This window comes from Trachinotus anak, unplaced genomic scaffold (genome assembly GCF_046630095.1).
Source record: "Trachinotus anak isolate AG129_WGS33_773 ecotype Australia unplaced genomic scaffold, CSIRO_AGI_Tana_v1 ptg000018l, whole genome shotgun sequence".
Taxonomy (NCBI): Eukaryota; Metazoa; Chordata; class Actinopteri; order Carangiformes; family Carangidae; genus Trachinotus; species Trachinotus anak.
The window spans coordinates 13574821-13599950 of record NW_027273869.1 but is presented as its reverse complement, the minus strand read 5'-3'; the positions used below and the strand labels follow the sequence as shown (position 1 = coordinate 13599950).

General features: G+C 41.8%; 1 protein-coding gene across 1 annotated transcript in view; it reads right to left on the bottom strand.

Annotated features, from left to right (window-relative positions):
* The window catches only part of snd1 (staphylococcal nuclease and tudor domain containing 1), a 165927-nt gene extending 141425 nt beyond the window's left edge, over positions 1–24502 (bottom strand). Inside the window, exons 1-10 of the mRNA XM_071502501.1 lie at positions 24310–24502; positions 21311–21460; positions 19769–19889; positions 19271–19352; positions 15104–15264; positions 13378–13469; positions 12640–12798; positions 12428–12534; positions 11693–11783; positions 6260–6364 (exon numbers count right to left, since the gene is read on the bottom strand). Coding sequence (XP_071358602.1) covers positions 6260–6364; positions 11693–11783; positions 12428–12534; positions 12640–12798; positions 13378–13469; positions 15104–15264; positions 19271–19352; positions 19769–19889; positions 21311–21460; positions 24310–24384 — 1143 coding nt within the window. The 5' untranslated portion in view covers positions 24385–24502. The remainder of the gene's footprint in view (positions 1–6259; positions 6365–11692; positions 11784–12427; positions 12535–12639; positions 12799–13377; positions 13470–15103; positions 15265–19270; positions 19353–19768; positions 19890–21310; positions 21461–24309) is intronic.
* Positions 24503–25130: the final 628 nt, after the last annotated feature.

Below are 25130 nucleotides of genomic sequence, written 5' to 3'. Positions count from 1 at the left end.
AAGAACAGCCCTGGATTTCTGAATGAAGTTACCTGTGACTCCATAAAACAAACAACATTCATGATTAGCTGCTGGTGCAGGTAAAAATCACTGGGGCAGCTGTGACAGGTCGCAGACTGTTTTCTGATTGTGCTGTCATTAATAAGGATGTCATATAAAAAATGTGAGCTAAAGCACCACAGAGGCTGCCTCAGTGAGGCGGCCACACTGCGACTCAAATGTGCAGTGTTGTGTTTATAATTTCTGGACCACACAGACGGTCAGACTGGCCCTGCAGACAGACATGGTGATGCAGTATTAGACTAACTGCAGTGCTGCCTGCTAAAAATCTCCAATATTGCTGAAGACAGTAAACTATTGAAAGCACAAATACTGATTAATACTGAACATATTGCACCTATCTTCCAAAGACCCCTGATTATAAATGGCCTATACTAAAACAAGGTCTGTTAAATAACAAGGTCTGTCTATAACCTACATTCCTCCAAAGCAACCATCACATTGTCTTTTAATGTAGCCATTTGAATAACTTCCTCTGCGGCAGCAATACAAACACAAGTAAGCCAAGCCCTTGCTTTTTCAACAGTGACAGCCAAATGGTGCAATGGAGCCAAAAATATATTCATCCAGTAGCGACGAGGGATACTGGCTCTCAATCTGCCTCGTCCAGCCAATAGTGCACAAATGAGTCATGAGGTGGGCGACCCTCCCTCCTTGTCATCCTCCACCAAAACTTGAGGTCAAAGCATGTCATGCCAGGCTTGGGGGCACGCTGAGGGCACACACATGGCCAGACAGAAGATTTGGAGGATGGGGGCGGAAGTGAGGAGGAGAAAGAGAGCTGATAAAAACAAAGGAAGAGGAGAGTAGGAGAGAAGCAAAAATACAGCAGGGAGCAGATGGGTTCGTCTGTTTGAAGATTTGGTTATCATAAAAAACTGCATCGCCTCGGATTCTTTTACAAATTTTTAAGAATCAATATCGTTTTTTAAAAATTCTACTCCAGCAGTGATATTTCCTAAGAATGTGTGTCCTGATTTTGTCGAAGAAAACACTGAAAAATAAAACACAAATATTTTCGACAAACGTGTTTTAATATCATTTTTGATATTTTCAGGTTTGTTTTATACTTAATACAGGACCCAAGCGTCCTTCCACATGGTCTTTCACACTGCTGTTTTGTGACTTCTGCCCTGTCTGTCATTTGGTCCCACATGTTAGCATAAGGATGATGTCAGTATCTTATCTGCTTTCACTGAATCTGAGCACCCTGCGTTACACTACAGCAGATAATCAGCCGACTAGCTCTAACAACATTAGAACGCATTTTCTGTTTCCACATTCTACCACCTTCTCTTAAGACCTTATAGCTGTGCGCTTGTAGATGTGAAACAGAGTTCATTATCATGGGCAGACAGTAGCAAAAAAAACATTCTGTACTGTACAGCTGTACAGATCATAATTCTATGCGACATGGCCGAAGCAGTGCAGGTATAAAAAATATGCACTCATTTGTTTTGTGACATGTCTTCCAGACTTATCCACTGATGCTGATGTACTTCATAGACACAAGGAGGTGGGAATTGTCAAATTCTGCCCACATACTTTACCAGACTTTTCAGACCTGTGCTGAAACGGCTGTATTTACAGAAATGCTAATCAATGTGCAATGTTCCAGTATAAAAATAAACCTAATAATGTGAAAGTTAAAATAGGAAGGAGACAGAAGAAAAGAAAGACGGGGGGGGGGGGGGGGGGTGTGTGTGTGTGGAGAGGATAGATGGTTTATGGGAGGCTGCAGCAGAAAGATGAAAGATGCACTGTGAGACTAAATCATCCACAGTGTCAACACACACACACAGAGGTGGACCGTAGAGAGGTTAGACGAGTAGGCAGGGCTGTAAGGAGTAGCGTGGGGATGAGCCATAGTCATTGTGTTGCCTTATATAAGGACGGCAAGTTGACCTCTGTATGTGCTCCATCAGCACTGTCCTGAACCCTACTTAAACCACATAACCACACACATACATTACAATGCATGAGGAGACACACACAAACACTCAGTGCTCAACGCATGTGCATCGTCAAAGCAGGGATACACACAAACACAATGGGTGTGTGTGAGCAAGTGAGTGGGTGTAACAGTGAGTCACTGAGTAGCATAGACATCTCTCCACACTCGTGTTTACACTGGGCTTGTCCTGCTGCACACGAGAGAGAAAAACGAAGAAAAAGAGCAAAAAAATAAAAAATAAAAATGGGGGGAGAGAGAGAGAGAGAGAGAGAGAGAGAGAGAGAGAGAGAGAGAGAGAGAGAGAGAGAGAGAGAGAGAGAGAGAGAGAGAGAGAGAGAGAGAGAGAGAGAGAAAAAAGAAAAAAGCTGACTCCAACTCCCAAGCTCAAAATAACATCTGAAGATATGCCACAGCAGTAACACTGGGAGGAGTGGAACCAAAAAATTGAGAGAAGAAGGAGGGAGAGTGAAAAGGGCGTGTGGGGAAATTTGGGTCCGATGTTTTGCTGCAGCCAGACACCATTGGTCCACCAATCTGTCAGTCTGAGCACAATTAGTATAGTCATGAGGGTGGAGGGGGGAGAGGTGGTGTTAGAAGACTAAAAGGAACCAGAGGAGTTAGGGGGAGGGGGAGGGGGAGGAGGAGGAGGAAAGGGGCTTGGCAGGAACTGTCACAGTTCATCAGTGCACTGGTACATTGCATCTGGCCTCAGTACCCCCGAACAGTACACACACTCAGACACACCAACACACAAACATAAACGGCCTTGCTTGCAGAATGCACGGTCAAACAGTGCACAGACACATGCAGACAGACAGAGATAATAATGACAACTGGCACAAGAAAATCCCTACAGACCTCTAGTGTGTGCAACACATATATATACACACACAATTTTCACACTACCAAATTTCTGACTTTGTTTTCTCCTTTTCCTTGGAGCTTCTCGTATAGGCTACAGCGCTTACATGTACACATCTGGAGTGTCTCTATACACACATACAACACATGCCTGTGTAATCCATGTTTGTGCACACACTGACGCCAATTTCCAAGATGTTTCCTGACATAGGCTAACGCAGCTTAACTAAGCATGTCTGTCCATGTGTGTGCATGCGTTTGTGTGTGTATGTAAGCTGTGCTGCAAACCGTGACAATGTCTTTGTGTCTGTCTGCTGCTGTGTAAGCAAGAAGCCAGCTCGCTCGTTATAGTGTTAGCCAACATGATGTCAGTATGCGTAGAGCTTCTGGCTGAGAGATACCTGCTGTGACTTCTCACTCTCTTGACCTAAAGCTAAGAATCTATCTTCAGTTTGTGCATGCTATTACTGTATGTATGCCTCTTACATGTGCACTAACACACTTTTTATTTTGGCAAGGTGGTAAAAAAAAAAAAAAAACCCCTATCTACAGCTTTTAGCCATGGCTGCCAAGTGTTTTGAATACTTTGGCAGATAAGCAGGAATTTTTGGAGGGGCTACACAATAAATTTGATTGGCTTTCAACGTCGTTAAAGCAACGGTAACCAGGGCAAAAATTAACAGATTACAATGTCCTGAATAGATTCCACTGACACAATGTGAACTACTGTATCTGCATCTGTAAAATAGTGTAGACAAGGCATGAAATGAAGTTTCCCTGCTCGCCCAAGGTATCAGCTCACTTGCCTAATTTAGTGATCAGACACCCAGGCCTGCTGGCAGATGAGACTGGACATAAAATTCTCATGTATGAATACAGGAAATATATTTAGTTAAGATATGGGGGAAATTTCAGTATGTCTCTGACAGTTGCCTTTATTCTACCTTACAGTCCAAGGGCTCATCATATCCTCAGTAAACCCACCACAACTCTGCATTGCTGCCATAGCGACGACACTCAAAGCTGAGCCAACAGCGTTACAGACAGGCAGGCAGCCGTTTTAGCTCACAGACAGAAATAACTAGCTAACAAACAACACCAGCAGCAGCACTATGAACAACCCTTATTAAAAAAGGAAAAAAGAAAAAGAAAAAAAAAAAAAAAACACAAAATGTAGCAACAATTTCTTCATGTAACACCACCTTCAAAAATATACTGCCCTTCAGCAGTCACAAAAGGCCCACCCTGCCTGGAGGAAGCAACGACATATATAATCTTCTAAATCTGACAGCTAAAACGTTTGAGGGTGATATGTCTAAGGTATATTGTTAACAATGATGAAATACCCACATTAGCAGCTAGTTACAAATTCTATCTGCCTAGTTCAAGATGCATATTGCATTAGTAATGTTTTATGCAGGCTAGTAGGGAGTTCACTCTACTCGCCCTGTGAGCAAGTACTGGCACAGACAGGATATTTACATGAGAAATCAGACACACAACCATACAACAACAAATTAAATATGCATGAAGTACAAGAAAAAGCAATACAACACTGTGTCAATATAACACCAATACAATACACACAAACATTCACACCTGGGCTCACTCTCTCAAGCCCCCCCCCCAAACAACATACGACAGTGTAATGAAGCACAAAACACATACTGTCGAAGCATCTGGTGCAGACAAAGACAGAGCGACAGAGAGAGTGGAGACGTGCACCAAAAGAAAGACAAGACAAGGAAATATGAGGAGTGAGAGAAAGACTAGAGTAAGAAATCAAAGGTAAATCAAAGGAGGAAGGCAGCAGAAAAGGTGAGGGTGAATCAGGAAAGTAAAGTAGTAGAGAGACTTTCCAGGAAAGGACCAAGCTGTTAGTGTTTGGAGCAAAAGCTGTGCAGGAAACAAGAAAAGGCAGAAATATAAAATGGAGACATGTTCTTTCCCAGAAGCTTGTTATAACCACAGAGAGCTACGGAGAAGAAATACATATGAAGGGCAACAGTGCAGGTCAACAATCTGACCACAGTCTGCCCACCCGGAGGGGAAGATCAGCAGGAGAAAGTGACTGTGGAGGAGAAGGGAGAGGAAAGGACAGAACAGAAGGAAGATGGAAGGCAGAGAGAGATACAAAGAAGTGTCTTAATGATGCAAGGCACTAACGACACCAGGGGAAAGATGATGTCAGGGAGAGAGAGAGGGTAGAGAATAAAAACTAAACTAGACAACAATAAAGAGAAAAAGATAGAAAAGAGTAAACCATAAAATGGAGGAGAAGCAGAGAGGCAGTCAATAAAACAAAAACAATCAAAACAGAAAAAGTAAAGGGCTGTTGCAAACATTCTGCAATCAGTTTTACAACCATTCCCTAGACAGAAACACAACACCTAGACTGTCTCATCCCTCTTTGAACAGGGAAATGTGAGACATGACTTATGTATAAATGGATATTACAGTAAACACTGTGTCGACTGGAGGAGCGGTTGTCAAACAGCCTCAGACATGTTAAACAAAGGGAGAGAAGGGTTTCATTCGAAATATGTAACTCTCCCTCTGACAAAAGAAAAATCGCTACTGTTGTGACACTAAAACTTTCTAATTAATGGGAGTGACATTTCCAGACAGCTTGAGTCCTTTATTTACAACATGAGAAGACTCAGACACCAACAGTGATGGAGAAATAATAATAATATCAAAAATAAAAAAAACACAATCAATGCCTTTTTCTCCCAAATATAAAAGAAAGGGTTTCATTTCAACCAATAAATTCCATGATGATCAGAGCTGGTGGAGTGAGGAGGTGAGTGATGGGGAGAGAGTGGGACGGTGACATCCAGCACAGTAGACTTGGGTGTCCTCGTGTCACTGCATACATGCAGCTTTTTACAGACACTGTCCATTGTTTTCAAAGGAGGCACGTCTCCCCTGTTGTCACTAAATATGTTTGGAGGCATGTACACAGTCTTTCTGAGAAATACAGGCAGTGTAGAGGGGAAAGAGAAAAAAAAAAAAAATCGATCTGCCCCACTCTCTGCAGTGCTGCAACCACTGGGTGTGTGCAAGTGTCTCACTGTGTTCGCATGTGCCCCAACTGCAGGGGCGCCACCAAGTGGTCAAAAGTATTCCCACGGTCATTTAGAGAGGGAGAAGTCTAATGTGCAAGGAAAGAGAGGAGGGTGTGGAGATTAAACACAGAGAGATGGTGAAAATACTTAAAATGAGTCAACTGTCAAGGAGAGAGACAGTGACACCAGTCGTCTCAGGAGCTGCTCCCCACATATGACAACATGCAGGCACCTATTCACACACAAGGATCCACTCACTCTGTGCAAAGCTGTGTACAGACACACATTCAGACAGACACGCAGGTTTCTTTTGTACCTCTCCCTCAATCCTGGGGGGCCGAATGCTGCTCAGGTGGATGGTCTTGTATTCGCCAGAGTTGAGCTTGACCACCATGGCATCAGCATTGACCACCTGCATCACCTACAGGGACAGAAGAACAAAGAAGTGGTTAAAATAAAGATAAAGCACAAAAAGAAGAACATGTAACCTCAAGTGAAATTCATTTAGGGGTCCAAAAAAAAAAAAAAAAAGTCTTCGAGGGGAACACACACCCTTGCAGGATGGAGGAGTGTGTGGGTGCAAAAAGACTGGCATTGCAGTTTGTTCAGTGAATGAGCAGACAGACTGAAAGAAAGACAGGAAGTGAAGGAGCAGGTAAAGGATAAATGGAGAGGAAGAGATCTATTCAAAGGCGTAAGGAGAGTGACAGTGCAGATCGTGTGCTGTCACGAGCAGAAGGCACTGAGAGCGAGGTAAGAAAGAGTGATCCTTGAGTGACTGAGTAAGCAAGCGAGCTTAGTCGTCCCAGCAGACCGACAAAGTTTGGAGGACAGAGGGAGGACGTTTCGCTATCTGGGGGATTGGCACCGGGGGGGGCGCAGACAGAGTGCAAGAGAAAGCTGTAAAACACAAACATCCTGTTAAAGATAGACTTGTGGAGTAGTACACAGCCCTCTGTCCAACAACTGACTGGCAGCACTTTGTTCTGGAGACCTTTACAAGTGTAAACACAGTTTATAGCAGGTGCAGTTCAGAAGAATATGGGTGGATGTTCAAAGATACAGCTGTTCAATTACAGTTCACACGAGTGTTAGCCTAGAATAGGACTGCAGCAGTGAAGAACATCAAAAACTAAAGCACTGTCTGGCCGTACTCAGACACTTTGAAATGTATAGAGTTCTAGTCCAAAAATTATACAAATCTCAAAAGGAAGATAAATTCATTGGTTAAATTCATGAATAATAATGAAGTGTGGAATAAATATTTGAAACTCAGCCCAGTCTATGTACACTATGTGCCTTACTATGTGCCCTCCATACCAAAAAGAAAGACTGGGGGTATAATGTGACTGAGATGAAGGAGGCATCCAAACCCTGTGCACTTAAGTAGGCCGCTTGCAAGAGACTGAGAAATCAATCGCCCTACACATGTTGCCACCCACACGTGCATTAAATGGCCTCACCATCACTCAAGCTGTAGTTCATATGTAGGCTGTGCTCAAGCTCAAGTCCCAAAAGTGAGAGATGCAGGTCTGAGCCATGTTTCCAGCACAATTTGGACTGTGTGGGTGTTTTTGTGCCTGACTGTGTGGTGGAAAAACAAAAACACCAAAAAATCCTTTTGAATTATTAAAGCTAAGTTGAACCCCTTTGATAGCACGTGTGACAGATACAGATCCAAGTGTACAAGGCTCTTTGGGAGATTCGTTATTCCATAAGAAAAAAATCAGACTGCCATTGCATTTGCCACCAGAGAACAGAAATTAGACCAGCCTACATGCTAAATAGGCTGCCCACAACCGCAGCCAAAATACATCATATACTAATCACTGAGCTGAGTGGGAGAGATTCAGAGACATAGGGAGCAGGAGGGAGAGAGACAGAGAGGGGGGAGAGGTGTAATGAGTAAGTGCGAGGGGGGGGGGGCACGCATGCACACGGAGACACGCACACCAGCCTACACAAATTCACACTGTAACAAGGTCATTTTGTGGCCTGCCCAAGTAAATAAAGTGCAAGAGAGAGAATGTGGCAGGAGCAGAAGAAAATGGCTCAGCATTTACTGGCTAATTATCAGCCCGGAGGAGGCGAGACAAGAGAGGCGAAGGAGGACAGATCAACATGCACTAAGATAGAGGAACAGAAAGATGGAGCAAGCCAGAAAGACAGAGTGTAATCTCTCAGCAAATATCACACGAGCAGAGGCAGAGGAAAAGATGGAAAACAGATAGAAAAATAGAGCAAAAAGTCTTTGCAAAGTAGCTGCCATGAGGGTTGAGCGAGCAGACTGAGAAGACAAATAGGCAGGCAGCATGACTCACTGGTCTAATCTGATACTCTAGAGGTGGGGATCTACTGCCCCCCTCTGCCCATGGCTGACACAACATCTGCAGTGGCCAAGAGCAGTCACAGTACAAGGAGGATCTTGGCTACTGTCGGGGAATGTTTGGGTTGTCAGTCAAATCCATTAAGTTGGTTTTAACCACGGGGCCAAGCACGGGCTTAGCCAGGACTTACTCATTACTCATGGCAGATCAACTCCCTCAAAAGCAACACCTATGGCAGTGTTTCACTCTTACCGCCAGTGGAGATGATTTGTCACCCAAATTACATGCTTTCACATCAACTAGTGGTGTTTTGATGCCATGATAAACACCTAACCCTGTCATATAGCCATTGGGTGCCGATGGGAAAAAAAAAAAAAAAAAAGTAATACTGTAGGAAGACATAATCCTGGGACAGGTACCAATAATCTAGAGAGACTTTTTCACCTTATTGCGCTTCCACTTGACTGATTTTAACTAGGGCAAGAACCAATTTACCCTTTTCTCATCATCCTAACACAAAAATGACTTTTTAATTTCTTATAAGGAATCTGACTGACCTTGTAACCATTCTGTCTGACTTATTTTAACTGGGACAGACACTAACTGCCTACAGAGGCTCTCATGTCATCTGTTTCCCTCTTACCCAATGTAGAAGTACACTAATTATGTAAAGAGACCACCAATGGACTTAATAGCACTGTTTTTTTTGTAACAAAATCCACCATAGAAAATAAATCTGTTAGTATATACAGCAAATACTTTACCTCTGAGGAGTATTACCAGAGGTGGAAAATCATGTAAATCATGGCTGACATTGAGTAACTTCTCTAGATTTTCATCTCAATGAAGCATTGTGGGATAATGAGGCACATGTGCAGCAGTATCATATTCGAATTTTTAATTTTTTAATATTTGCATCATTTTCACAAAAACATAATCTATAATGCAAAACACACTATTTCTCTTTATGTAATCTTCAGACATTACAACTACACACTAGTTCTGCATTCAAAGTACTATACTCGTATGGATTTGGTGGACCTAAAAGCAACAGTAGCAGTGTTCCTAAAATGCTAGTGATGAGAGGTTGGTAAGGAGGTTTACACCATATCACCTTTTATCCATCACCTCGCAGGTCGGTGGTTACCCAGGGGAGAGGCGGGGAGGGGAGAGGAAAGGAGGGGAGAGGAAGACTATTGGGACATGGCCTACATCCGCTTCTCCAGTCCCAGTAGGGCTGGGAGGAGAGAGGGGCGAGACAGTCAAAAAGGAAGATGCGTCAGCAGGATTGACTTGTGGGGATTGGACCTGCTCTGCCTCTCCACTCTATCCATCACTCAGATAATAAGAAGTGAAAAGGAGAGTGGACGAGCAGAGGGGAGGAGTGTATGATGATGGGATTGATGGATAGATGTGTCCCTGGGAGAGTCGGTGCATTGCAGTATTAGGTGCCGACAAATGTCATGGGGACAAGTGCGGAGGGGCAACGACAGGCCTTAGTAACCTTTGCCTGTCCGATATGTACTTAGCTTTGAAGCAGCTCAGCCATTTGCAGGGTCAGCAAGACATTTTCATTCACAACTGCAGGCCGCTTTTTAAGTAAGGTTTTTAGAGTCACATGGTCCTGCTGCCATTTCAAGGGCCTGTCTTTCCGTTGACAAATTTTTAAGCCATCTTAGCAGTCATTTTCTAGAAAACGATTCTATTCTAAGGTGATAGTAAGGAAAGGCTTTTGCCCAAAGCGTGGTGTCTCCGGAGCTGCTGATGTCTTACTAATCCCTAAAACAAACTGCCTAATATAGCAGGGTCTGACGGAGAGCAAGCCTCCTCTGTGGCTCTTTCAGGGAAGAGCAGTTGTAACGGAAAGAGAGGGTGGAGAAAAGTCTTACAGAGATCAAAAAGTGCATCAAGATTTAACTGGGGGCATCAACAGTGTGGTGCAAAAAAAAAAAAAAAAAAAAATACCACAGAGGTCATGCAGAGTCCCTGGGATCTTGATTAGGTGTTTTTTTTTTCCTGACTCTCACTTGTGTCTTTTCATCCTTCTTCCCCTAAGTCTCCCTATACCGCTCCACACAAACTCATGCTTTCAGTTTATTCCATTACTCTCTACCTCACATTTTTTCCGAGGGCTTTCCGCCTCTTTTTTCACGCACCCTCCTGAGCTCACCACCAAATGTTCCCTCACTCCCCCACTGCCCACATCCAACCCTCTTTTTATTGAGGGGGTTCAGAGAGATCTGAGAGCAGCTCACACTGATAATATAAATGTTTTATCCTTTCTCTAGCCTCTTCCCTCTGACTCAGGAAAAAATATACATACAGTTTCTTTTTGTACGTTCTTTATGTGTGTGCAGTTTATCAAATTCATTCTGTAAGCAGATTGCCAAAGCAACACCTTTTATGTAACCCTCAGGCTAGCTATGAATTTTTCAGGGTCTTAAAAGTTCAATGTCTGGAGGGAGCAAACGCAGACAAAAGACAAACTTTAGGGGTTTAAAACTTTTTTTTTTTTTTAACATTCCTAGATAAAAAATATACCAACTGAAGGGAAGGGTGGGGCACAACTCATCATCCAAATACACACATAGGGGACCAGATTTAAAGTGGATGTTTTAAGGCTAGAGTTGCTTTACTACATTAAAGCGGCAGATTGGAACCTGTAATATGTCATCTCATAGACACAATAAGGTTAGACTGTATTACCAAAATGTATCAAGGAGTCCATCTGACTTGATTTGAACTAATGTGTGCTGACAACTTGGAGGAAGTGCACTCCTTTGTACTTGATATTAAGGACACTTCTTTTCCCATGAGGCCCTGGCCAATAACCTCCAAAGCTAATATCTCTACCTCTTGGCTTTTGGGGGTCATTCAGTGCCACTGTTACAGCATACGCCAGCGATTTGGCCCTAATTTGACTGGGGAGCGCTTCGAGGTTCCTGTTAAGCATTCCTCCTCGTACCTTTAGTAAAGGGATTTCTATTTTTTCTTTTCATTCAGTGGGGGAGGGAGGGTTGCAAATGTGAAAATAAGAGGTATCAGGAGGATTTAATTCATTAGAGGCCTCAAAGTGGCTCTGCTTTTGCTGCAGCGTGTGGAGAAAATTGGAAATACTGCAGGAGACATCAAGAGAAGGAAGCGACCGGGGAAACGAGCAGCTTCCCTTGAGCACTGAAGCCAAGTCTTATTCATACTGGATTATGTCAGCATGTCAGGCTGAAAGTTTTATACCTTACTTCAGCTTTTTCTCTGTAGTGTTTAAAGATAAGTGAGGACTTTCAATGGAAGAAAGATGATGCAAATGGAAAAATGTTACATTAGGGGCCAAAGGGGGAAAAAATGGCTTAAGACAAGATTTAAGCAGAAACAGCACCTTCACTGAAGGGAGACAGCTTATAAAAGCTACATCGAGACCTCACCTTGGCTACAAACTGTCTGTCCTTCTGGTCCAAGTTGGCTGTGGGTGCCACATAGTCCTTCCAGATGCGGACCTTGCGCTCTTTAGCAGATCTGGCCAAGAACAAAATCACATCATCATCATCATCATCGGTAGCCCTCACCATTAGACAGATATTAGGGGATAAAGGGCTTAATCAAGAGACTAAAAATTATTCATTTGGCTGGAAAAATGCTACAGAGACTCATTAAAGCGAGAAAATTCCTACATTACTTGGCAGTAGTCATTGCTGAAATGATTGTAGAGAGTGAATGTCACTGCAGCACAATAGAGTGAGATAGTTCATCTCAAATAGTGGTGGCATAAATCTACGCATGCTTGTACATGCCTAATTTCCACAATTACTTCTGATACCTTAAGAATCTGCATGTACTCTCTTGATTCATTATATCTTGTTTCAAATCAGTGGTTTCCAGATCAAAATATCATGTGAAATGGGCTCTTACACTTTTCTCTGTCACCTGAGCAACAGCTGAATTTAATAATGTAAGATAAGGCAGCCTGTCTGCCACTAACTAAAATGATTAATGATATGTTAATAAGGCATCAGCAAGACTTCTTCATAAATGTCCAAAAGTTTTCTGTGTAGTTCGACCTGTGCAGTATTTAATTATCTAAAAAAATATCTGACCAACATTTAGGATTACATTCAACAAAAAGTTTTCTGTGGACAACTAAATCTGCTGCAGGTGCGCACCGTTCAGCAGCTCGGAGTTTCTCAGCTCCCTGGGTGTAAACAGCCATGGACCAGTCCACACAGCGGGCAAAGCCTTCCTTCAGCAGGAGTTCTGTAATATTACCATTCTGAGACAAAGGGGAACAGGGGCAGACAAAACAACAATTATATCACACAGAAAACCTGAAATTTAATGACACCGCCACGACTGGGTGTTGATTCGTGTGTCTTACCGGGTGAAGGATGGTGCCCAGTATGATCTGGTTGGGGCAGCTCTCCAGGATGATCTGAACATCTCTCTGCAGAAGACGGGATTCAGTGAAGAATTTGGCCTCTGCTGCGAATGGCTCTGGTGTCTCTGTATTATCTGCTTCCCGCTTGAATGTGGGACACTAGAGAGAGACACACACACACATTAACACAATAGCACTCATGCCTCAATCAATAGGTATTTTGCAAGCAATGGAAAATGTGTTAAAATGTCTCAGAGAACAGCATGCATTATGTCTACTGCTATTCCTGGCAGTCAACCAGTAGTTCTAGTAGTTTTTTTTGTGCACACCCTCTTTTGATATAATCTGCTCTGTGTACTACCACTATCCTCTTTTAACTGATGTCACCTTGGTGTACATGCTATCTGTATCCTCCTTTTAAGTGTGGCAAAACACCAGACAGATATAAACACACCAGGCACGGCGAGGCCTTTTAAACAACAAGACAAAGAACACCTTGCAATGGATGTAATATCTTCAAGTGGGAGATGAAAAAGATTAGTTATCGTGAGTGGTCCATTGGCAAAGCTGGGCTTGGTGAAAGAGATTGATGGGGAAATTTTGTGGAGCAGATATGACACTGCTAGAACAAACACAGACTTAAAGAAGTGACAATGCATTCATTTTTGCTAACTACTTGGCGTTACGGAAGTCTCTTGCCACCGGCGTCTGTTAAGTGCGGAGAGTGGTGGTGGTTACCTTAACTCCAGACAGCATGACAGTGACCAGGTAGTAGTCGGGGAGCAGCAAGGCACGAACAACACTGCCGTCACGCACATGCTCGATGATGGCTGGAGGGAGGAGGGAGAACAGAATGTAGAAGCGGAGGAGACTGCATCGAATTACAATGAGCAAACAGAATTCAAGCACTCAGATTCGATCTATTTGTTTATATATGCACTCTATTTTATAGTGGAAAATGTAGTGGTGGGGACTGAATGATTAGGTACCCAGGGTGAAACCCAACAGCTGATTCTTTCAGCTGTTGGCCAAAAGGTTAATCAGGCCAGACTAATGAATCTCTGAATCTATTTCATCTATTTTAACCTTCTTCATCCTGGGAAGACTGTATTATTTTTCATCAACGCCCTGCATGATACCCACTGAATTCAAAACAATAATATCTGTCATCTGCTGAAAACAACGAGGGATGGAGGGCCTGTAGTGTCTTGCTAAAGGGATCGCTTTCTGGTACTTCTCAAAGAGGAGAATGTCACGGCCTACTTGACAATACTGTGTGATCCACATAAAAGTGATACTCCGACCAAAATCTCTCTTTATCAAACACTCACCACTGTAGGCTTAAAAGGTCACTGGAGAAAGGTCAGCAGCTTCCTTCCTCACAGCACAGAAAGTTTTTGGTCACCTTGAATTCATTTTGGTTACAACAAATTTCAAGTTTTCACAGCAGGAAAAGCAACAAAATGTTGACGGAAACTTCAGAAACAAATAATCCTGCAGCATAAGCCACACTCTGCTGTTTGCCAAAACACAGCTAATACATTACTTGTTGGCTATTGTCGTCAAAACTCTAAAGCTCAGATGCAGATGGTCAGAAGGAAACTGCATTTTTTTTGTTTGTTGTAACAGCCGCCTTTCAAGCCTGCTGAGGTAAAACAAACAGATTTTTGGTGGAGTGTCCCTTTAAGGTTTTGATAATGTTATATGCAACATGTCAAGGTCAATTCTTTTAGAAAGTTCTTGAGGTATTACATTGAATTTGTCTGCGAAATCATATCACTCAACTGTTGCCTCTTACCTCTAAAGTACTTCAAAAAATTAAACAGGATGTGAGTCACCTATGTGAGGCATTTTGTGCATAAATGGTATTTTGATGATGGGTTCGCTCTCTCCTATATATGCCTTCTTTCTGTATATCACTTGTGTGCATGGATGTGTCTGTATGTGTGTGTGCGTGTCTGCATAAGCAGATGAGAGAGAAATTGGTATTCTGGTTTTCACAGCGACTCAGTGCACATTTCAAGCGCTTTGGCTGGATTGCTGCTTCCAATTCCGAGACAACCCTGACTGTCTCTCATGAATGGTAAGAACAAGAAATAAAAGAATGAAGGACAAAAAAAAAACCGCCTTCCCCGCTTCATTTTCCCATTCAATTAAAGGGTAGTGAAATGAGCTGAGCCACTGTTAACGGCAGCCGCCTGGAAATGAATTGAGTGGCACATTACACCTCGGGTAGGTCAGAGATGAGAGACTGGAGGAATGAGCCGGTGAAGGGTGATATAGTGTGTGCCATTACATGCCCTGAAGTGGATATTTGGAGCAAAGCCTGCAAATTTGGTTTTTACGGGGAAATGGAGGCTTCTGTAATATTTTGTGTGTTTTTATACGCCATGTGTCTCTTTCCTAGGCCAAGCTTTTACCCGTGTGAGTGCGTGAGTGCACACGCCCCTCCCACAATCATTACCGTTGATGGGTTTCTGGTGCAAGGAGTCGACGAAGTTGCGGGGATTCTCTATGGTGTATTTCAGGTCGCGGATGGTGTGTGTGCCGCCACCCTCACTCCACATGCCCTTCTTGGAGGACTTTGCCTGGTCTTCCAATTCACAGAGTCTGGCCTGCTCTGGACTGGTCACACAAATAAAAAGGAAAGTTTAAGACACAATAAAAAGGAACACCACAAAACACATTTCAAACTCTGGACAACTGTAATAGTGGCAAAATCAATATGTTGGTCTCTGTATATGTTCTGCATGAAAGATAGCTGCACAGTCTTCTGAAAACCTGCTGACTTCAATCCATTTGAGTTTTTTGATGTTGGTTTTCAACCAGTTATATAAAAAAGAAAAAGAAAAAAAAAGAAAAAAGAAAAGATGTGAACATTGAACACATTTTCTTGTTCTAAGCTGCTTTCTTTAGTTACATTTTCATACAGACACAGTATAAAGGCTGAATATCTTAAGATTAATGTACTGCTTAAAATAATAATAATAAATTTATTCCACTGAATTAGTTCAGCAGCATGAAACCCTGCTTGCTACTGAAACTTGCAGCTGAGTGAAGTTGACATTGAAACTTTCACAGATGGTTCCCTTAAAAGCTTTGGAGAAGGAAAAATGCTGTTAGTGAGCACAGCTGCACCGATGCTGCGGTAGCTCCAGTTAAAATATTCCTCATAACTAGGTTACAAACAGCTCTGTGAAGATCAGAGGATTTCTGAGTGCCATAAAACCCCTTTGACAACCCACTTGAAAAATAACACAGCTAGCTCAGCCTGTTAACAAGTTGCAATTAATTTCACACTAGTCAGAAAGGGACACACGCCGTATCTAACAAGCAGAAAAGGTTTTGATTGTTGAGTTGCATCCCTTGTTAAGTTGAACGTGTTCTAATTTCTCTTATCCAGGTTGTGTTAAAATATTGCCTACCCAAAGCCTTGTTCCAATAGGTAAGTATTAGCATTACAAGAACTACAATTATAGCAACTTGTGGCAAATGTGAGGGTTTTTTTTTTTTTTTTTTTTTTTTAACTTCTGTTATGTTGGATTCATTAAAATTCTTCAAGTCACAGTAACAGTTTTAGCTCTTCAGTGCAACAAAACTGTCACTGGTTATAAACTTCAACGTGCACAAGTGCTCATTAACGGACTGTATGAGCTTGGTAAGTCTCCAGCTTTGTTGAATTAAGTGCTGGAGAAAGTGCTGTTCCTGACAAACTGCACTGTTGTTTTAGTGGCAACCAGCTGATGACCAGATTATAAGTGCTTAAAAAAATCTATTCAAGCATTTTGTGACAATAAGCGTGTTTGACAGCTCCTTCAAAAGCAACCACGCAGCTGGCTACAAACGCCACAATTAATTCCATGCTGGCTCTCTAAATTGTGCAGCCTAATGCTTTTTTTGAGGGCCCTTGTACAACTTTAATTATTCAGAACTTTTGTTTTTCCAAGAAGCAAAGGCTGCCCTATTGATATAGGAGTAGCTGTGTTGACTCGAGCTTTTTAAAAATGAAAAGTGCATAAACTGAATTTTTCACATCTTGCTGCCTAAAAGACACTGTTCAATTTGGAAAGACAACAAAGTGGGTCTCAATTAAAATACCACATACATAACCTTTTCTTCAGTTGTGTGTTCCTGATTGGGCTTTTGGACTTGTGCCCAAAATGGGATCAAGTTCGCTTTTCCCCTCTACACTGATTTAACTACAAACTTCAAAACTAAAGCAAAACTGTTTCTTGCTTACTGAGCAACAATAGTGAAACTTCCTATAAGAAGTCAATTGTGTTTAAGCTCCTTAGAATTTATGTGATAAACAGGAACAGAAAGCTACAAAGAGAGAGAGAAATGCTAACAATGCATTCAAGGAAAACACACATTGTAAAGCCACAGTAATAAATGGGAAGCAGAGATTGGTTAAGATATAGAAATAACTCCCTGTGTGGAGGCAGATGATTGTGAACTTATCCATGTCTCCAAAAAGACTGGTTTTATTTTTTTAGGTCAGCAACTTCTTCCAAACAAGACATTGCTTCAAATCAGAATAGATATTGAAGGGTAAGAAAGTGCAACACTGAGCAAGACTACTGGAGGAACGAGGACCAAGGGAAAAAAAACCTTTCCAATTCCCTTATATTTGAACATGCTGTAGGCTACATCTTTCATCTCCATATGGCTCCCTTGTGCAACCAAAAATACTTTAAATAGATACAAAATGTTGAACCTTAGTAAGCTGTCTTACAGCTCCCTGTTGTCTTTATACAGTTTAAAGAAGGTGTAGGAAGTCCTGTTCCCTAGTGTTCTTAACTGGAAGGGTTCCACTCCTAGTGAGCAGCGAGGCCCAAGCAAGCACAGTTCATCCCCCAGACTTGTACACCCCTCAGCCAGCACTCCTCTGGGGCTCCAGTTAAAAAGGCGCAATAGGGGGTTATAAAGCACAGTGGGTTCCCGTGTTAATATAGCTCCCCTCTGCTCTGGTGGGTGGGTGTTATATAAACCAATCAGTCAACCCTCCTGCCTGTGGTTTTCATTTCTTAAAAGGAAAGTGTAACGCCGTGGAATCTGACCAACTTTCAGGGTCTCACCACCTCAGTGAATGGATTAAGCATTTTTAAAGAAACAGAGACACAAGGCTGAGTGGAGAAGCTTGATGAGTGTGTTGCAAAAGCCGTATGGCTCAGCACCAAGGACAGCATTTTTTAATGACTGATCAAGTCAAAGTGAAATTCATCTGTGTGATTTAAATAAGTCTAAATCTGCCTGTCACTGACATCTGGAGTGTGTAGGAAGGATACATTTAAAATTCAATCTTGTTTTCACTTTTAATGTTGTTTGGTGTGTTTGGGAGTGAAACTGCCCACAAGCAACTGTGCTACAGCGTGCCCTCATGCACTCCTGAACACTGGCCCTGAGTCCTTAAATTCATCAGTTGGCTGACCGTTTTCCTAAGTTGCAGTCAGCTTCTGAGCACATGTTTAACTGCACTGTCTGAAGCCATCATCATTACCATCTCCCCCATAATTATCATCACATTATAGTTAGTGTGATCAGTGTAGCCAGTCACGAGGGGGAATGATATTGGAGGCTTGAGCGTTGAGGGAAAAACTAAGGCCTAAAGTCCTCACTGACTAATGGGCATCCCCTTTGGCCAAATGATGCCTGCTTACACTTAAAGCATCATTTACATTAGTGGTTGTTCTGGGCCATTGCACAGACTGCTTGAAATGGGTCATTAGTGGCAAAATATTCACATCATCTCTGTTCATGTTGGAAGATACAAATGTAGCAGCATGAGTCAAATTGCTTTTAATGCGTCTAATGTGCAAATACTGCCACTGGGGGGGATATACAGTACTTTGTCATATAGCAGTGGATGTGCAAGTGTATTTAGGGGATTGCTGCTTAGGGCAATGTGGCAGTAAGGGGCTATAGAGGTACATTGTTGTAGCAGCAGGGTAATACTGCCACCATCTGGGACACCATGGCTTTATCTGAATTCTCCACAGTCTACCAGTTGATGACTTGTGTATATCTCAGCACAGATTCACCAGTGTTCAAGCAGAAGATTAGAGCATGTTGCCAACAGTGATCCTCCTCAGACTGTGAAACTAATTATAGGGTTGCAAACAAAAACCAGCTCTGACGTCCCAGTTTACTTTAACCACACTGACTGAGCTAACAGTTTTGGAGGGAAAGCAACTGATATCAGTGTCTTGCATTATAACACACCAGAGGTCAGTCATGCCAACGCATCTGATTATAGCTTCATAATAAACATTATACATAGCAGAGAATCTGAAATACAACAACAAAATATCCCAAAGAGAAACTCTGACATACAGTGTAGTCATATATTACTTAGGATATTGGATTAAAATATATATTGATACACTAAATTTCAGCTATTTGTGTTTACTTTGAGTTATTTTACAAAAAAGCAGGCAGAATGAAAACCTTAGGTTCTTCCACATAAGAAGCAGCTTCATGGTAACCTCTAAATGCCCTAATACTAAGTGTTTTACACCTGACAACAGAGTGTTAAGAATATGGAACTGTACATGTACAATGTCATTCAAAGCATTCATGTTAACAAACAAATAGCAGTGGAGTGCAGGCAGCATAAAAGTAAACATCTTACTTGTTCCCTCTGATTCCTTCCCTGCGGACTGTGGCGAGGCCCTCGTTCACCAAAGACTCAGCAATGTTCTCACCTGTTGTGTCTAAAAGGAAAAAAACTTTTCAGAAGAAATAGAACTCTTTTCTCTAACTCTCTCTCTAACTTTTTTTTTAGAACAGTGTGGTTACAATCATACAGCAGTTAGTTCAGGACAGGTAATTTGACTGGAAAAGAGCCAATTATGGGGAACATATAATTACACTTCTCAGTTAAATATGCTAGCATCAGGTACAGCTTCCCTGAAAAAAAACAGTACTGTGCTGCTGTAAAACTACTGAAAAACAGGGTATTTAACGTAAATCCTAACGCTGTGTTAGCACAGAATATTCACAGTATTTTGGGAGGTCCACTGATTTTGAAGAAGATTATTTATGGAATGTGTATTTTTCCCCAACCCATGATGTAAGCGGAAATTGTTCAGGGGCAGTTTTGTGATTTTAGAAGCGACTTTGCACTCACCTTTCCCCAGGTAGACCATGCCGTACTCCCTGCCCAGTGCAGTCTTGATTTCCACAGTGAAGCAAACTTCCTTGCCGATTAGCTTCTTGCGCAGGAACTCTCTGGCTTGAAAGGCCCATGGCTGCAACACAGACAGGAACATGAAAGAATTATTTCCACAAAGTGATCCGATCAAAAATTAATCACAACCATTCAAGAATTTTAATCATGCGATAAAACATGCGATTAATCCTGATTAAGAAAAAAATGTATTGTCTGACAGCCCTATTTATCACATGATTAAAATTCTACTATTTTGCATTTCAGAACTGTTTTCCCTTGCGTGACAACACATAACCGTCAGTCTGTCTGAACTGGAAGATAATGTCAGCATTTCTGAAGTGTAATTAGGAAGATGTCCGATAATTTATTTATCCATAGACGAGCTCTGGGTCAGTTATATTTCTATTTTCCAACTCATTCAATCTTCACCAACGACGATTCAGGCATTGGATTTAAACACTTTAGGTCTCCTGACACGCCCTTTTATGCAGACCGGAACCGTCCCCCTTTTGCTCTCATAGACATGACTTGCCATGAAGTATCTTGCTCCACCATGTAAAATCTTTGTAGGGAGTGTCTGTGGCAGCTTGACAACAAGTACGGATGCATCAAAGGGTCAAAATAATAGCAGCCAAAGATTCTAGAACGTAGCGCTCTAGTCTTTGGTAACACCACCAGTGACGGTGTAAAATAAAGAATCTTTGGTAGCACACGATTAACGCGTTTTGTTTATTTTTTTTTTTTAAATAACACGTTATGCCCGGTCCTTAATCTCATCGCGATTAATGCATTAATGCTGACAGCCCTTGCAGGATAAGTTTCCTTTTGCTGTCTCACAGCCACAGTCCACTGTAATGAACTGAAAATAGCATCAACTAAAGGCAATAATTAGTGTGATGATCGTGTAAGCAAGACTGCAATAAACATGTTTTTCAGTATGATACGATCTTGGTCAAAGCAAAATCTTTCTGTCAGGCTGATATTAATCGATTTCTGTTTTTTTTATCTGATAAAAAGAAAAAAGACCATCTGCCAAGGCTTAATTGGAAAAAACAGAAGACACTCATGTCTTGCAGATATTAATCAAATAAAAAAAACAACATCTGGCTGCCGTGAACAAAGTGATAGACTTCAAGTTTTCAAAGGCGTAATAAGAAAACTTCAAATTATACCAGCGGTATCTTAAAGCCTCAAGTTCAACTGAGGATTGACATGTTTATGTGTAGGCCACATCATCGTTTATACAAACAGGCATGGTCCGAATACCAATTCATACATAATTAGGGTACAACTATTTAATCAAACTGAGGATAGGGAAGTCATATGACAAAAATTTCAACGCAACATCTTCTTCCAATAGTGAAAACAAAGATGCACAGATCAGCATTCACCCCGACTTTGGAATCTCATAGGGTGTGCCGCAGGGCTACTCAGCAAGACCTTGTTCTGCCTTTGCCAAACACACACAAAATAAATAAACACAAACACAGTGGGACTCACCTCGTCAGGGGTGTCCTTGGTGTCGGGCTGGCTCTGATTGGCTCGGCGGGCCATGGCCCCAGCTCGGATATTACTGAGATTGATCTGCCGCTCGGGGGGTGGGCCACCTCGAGGCTGGCCCCGAACAATGATGGCACAGCCCGACAAGACCTGGAGAGATGAGCATAAAGACTGTCAATTGGAGAAGATACAATCAACAGTAATAGTACTGGCTATTGTTACATTCAGCAAATACAGATATCATCTTTAAACACTCTCTTCATGCTTCTTAAAATGTATTTATCACAAAAAGGATTATGCAATTCACAGGTCAGAAACTCAGGGAACAAATACCAGACCACAACACTGCAGTCACCTGTGTTGAAGGAAGATATCAGTGGTATCTTTCAGTTTATAAAATTATTCTCAGACAATATATATGCTTTAGTACATTCTGTAAACCTTTATATTTGCATTGACATTGCAGCAAGTGTCAGTGTGATAAGCACTATGGGATGGTCATGCTGGATTAATTTGAAATTGGTGTAACATAAACAAGTACAGCAGGTAAGCAAATAAAGAAATCATCAATTTAAGCAGTAAATTACATCCAAGCTCACATGTTAAGCCTGTTGTGTGGATGCTAATCAGTTGCCAACTGATAAAAATCACAGTAGCTTTAAATGAGCAAAGTCTTAAAAGATGCAACAGGAGGCTGCACAACTATTATAGCTGTGGTGCTGGAAAGCAACTTCATGTTACATGTTGCCATGGTGACAGTCTGTCATTCAAACGCAAGGTGAGATCACGCCATCTGATAACATAGCTAAATACAAAAAAAAAAAAAAAAAAAAAGATAGCCTACTCTTGGGTTTGACAACCATGGCATTTACACGAATCTGAGCAAACACCTTTTATCTGCGGACCCTCCAGTGTGTCAGCAGGGAGCATCACTGGGGGCTGTTGATCTAAGATGTGATCTAAGATAAACTCTTCCATCAAATCACCACTATTCCCCCACTAACGATTCAGTCAATTCAAGAATAGGCTAAGCAAAATGGTTGCTTTGATTTTTTACACACCAGCCATCCATTGAAAAACAAAAAGGCAAAGAGGCACTAACCCCTTTCTCTGTTTACAAAACGGCCAAGTTCCACTTGGAAAGTGCTACATGGCTTTGCTTGACTCCATGATAACCTTTCTCAAGGCACAGAGGTGACTGTATTAGATGAACGTTCTACTACATTACTAAATGATGTATACTGTGTGCATAATAAATCAAAGTAAAAGTAAATACAAACCGGGAAAAAGCTTAAAGTTAATTTGAAATTCATTTCTTACCAAAATCATGTTAATCCAACTACTGACTCTGGTGCACTAGAAAGTTCTATAATTATCTCTTCAAAAAACCCACAGTTCCTTTGGTAATGAACCCACAAGAGTATAACCTACTCACACATGTCCTCCTCCAGGGAGGACACCGATGCCTACCTGTTTACAGCGGTTCCCACAGTTCTAAAAACAGCCCTTCTTTTAATGCCTGGAGACAAGTGTAATTACGTGTTAACTCTGCTCTCTGTGATATATTACATGCTGCACATGTACAAGTATATGCAAATGAGGAGCGTGAGTGACATGCACCTTTTGTAACTAATGCCAACATCCAGAACAACTTAATATATGCCATAAGATAACTGAATTTATGTTTGCCCAGTTTGTTGAACTGGGAATAATATGCACATTCGTGTTTAATCGAATCAATTCCCAGCAAACTGGGTTGCTAGAAACAACACTTAAGTGTGAATACTGATATTGTGGGAAATAAGCTGCCAGCTCAAATCCTAAAATATACGAGGAAGAGATGAAAAAAGTTTGCCTGAGTCACTTGAGCGTTACTGTTCCTTTGGAGATTCATGGTGGCAGAGGCAATACTGTGGGTCCACAGGTCAAAAAGGGCATACAATGAGAAAATGTGTTAACTTTATCTGGATGAGTAAAGGTTAACTTGCCTTGAGAACAAAGTGCCTGGCCAGGTCTAAAGGAAAGGTGAAGTTGCATATGGACGAACAGAGACTACACACTACCAAGATGAATGGGAGATTACAGGGGGGAAGAGAGCTTTAGCTACGTGTCAGTTTCCCGTGGTCGGTTTTACCCGGTTCACCATGGAAAAGCTTTCTGTGACTACAACGGTTGAAACACATGAACCAGCTTGACTACTACAGAGCGAAAACCAGTATTTCCTAATGTGAATAACCGGTGCTTCAACCGCTGAAATAAGACACAATGGCACTTACGGTAAACTCTTGAGAGGGACACATATGAAACGACGTTAGCTTTTACGCTAGTTGGCTAAGTACTAATTTAAATGTGGTCAATAAGATACATGAATTCACTCTGTGTAAACGCTGTCAACTCCGTATTTCAGCAGCACCACAGACCACAAACTTTGTTAATGTCAGTTAACACTTGCTGGATGGTAAACGCTAGCTAGCCAACAGCTAACAGCCGTTAGCTGGGAAACTAAACATCTGTTAAACCTTACAGCTAACAACTTACTAAAAAGCGTTAGTGTCCAGTCAGCTTGGCTATTTGTAAATGTAAATCCAAATTGCCTCGTCACGGTGGACCTTTGATAGCTTGATATCTGTCAATACACTTTTCATTTCCTGTGAAATGGTTAGTTTAAGTTACTTATAGCTAACTACCAAGATAGCAAACATGTGCTAACGTCAATTGGCTTCAGCTCATTAGCAGGCTAGCAAAGTTAGTAGCTAACTACTGTTAGCTGGCATGCTGCCGCAGCCAGGTGAGCTGCATGTTACTGACAGTTGTTAGGAACATAATGCCAACACTTGCATTCAACAGATAATTGTATTCGTGTCGTCATATAAGTTCAATTAAAGTTGTGTGCCAACCGACAGATAGATTAGCCTTCATTAGCCCTCGGCTCTCTAAGCTAACTAGCTATATCCCCAGACTCACCGAGTCAGCTCACATATTCATGTTAGGATTCCTACCATTTTCACAATCCCTCTTTGCAGAGGAGCAGTCGGAGAAGGGGCTGTCTGGGTTGGTGCCGAAACAGATGCCATGTCCACTGGTTTGAGATATATCGCCGTTAAGGGGTGACCAGGTAAGGGAGCTGGGACTCTGAAGTGAGTGCCTGTTCTACTGAAAGCCAAGAGAAAAAGGCTGACCACCGATCAACACACACGTTATACCGGAAACACACTTTGCCGTGCATACACATACGTCAAAACCTTTCCGGGTCTGAGGAGCAGAATGAATGGGAGTGAATGGAGCCTCTGCTCGACCGCGTAAGCAAATTGAAATAAAGTCTTCCGGAGCAGGAGGTGCGACACGTCAGCATAGTGTTAACCGAGCTAATGCTGCCTTCAGGTTATGTCGGAAAAGTTTCTTTCGATAAGAGCTTCACACTACGGAAGCGCACTGCAATCACCAAAAAAAAAAAAAAAAAAAAAAAAAGTTTATGTCTCATAATTCTGTCATAATTACATGTAAAGTGGACTAATTTGAAAGGAACTGGAGGCTTCAGAACTTGTCTGAGATTCAATAAGTTTTTAATATTTCTTTTAATATTGATAGCTGTCAGTATATTCAATGATACATACATAACAGTTAATGTGGCGTAATAATAAAATAAAATTTAAAAAAAAAAAACAGTTCTGTTTACACAAGTGTCCTCTCTTAACACGTAATGTACCTTTTCCGAAAACATTTGGGAAAAAACACAGGTTGTTTTCACGCTTGCCTGTTTGTTTTATATGCAAAAAGCACTGAAATGATTTCCACCCAACTCGGGGGAGGGATGCTGCAT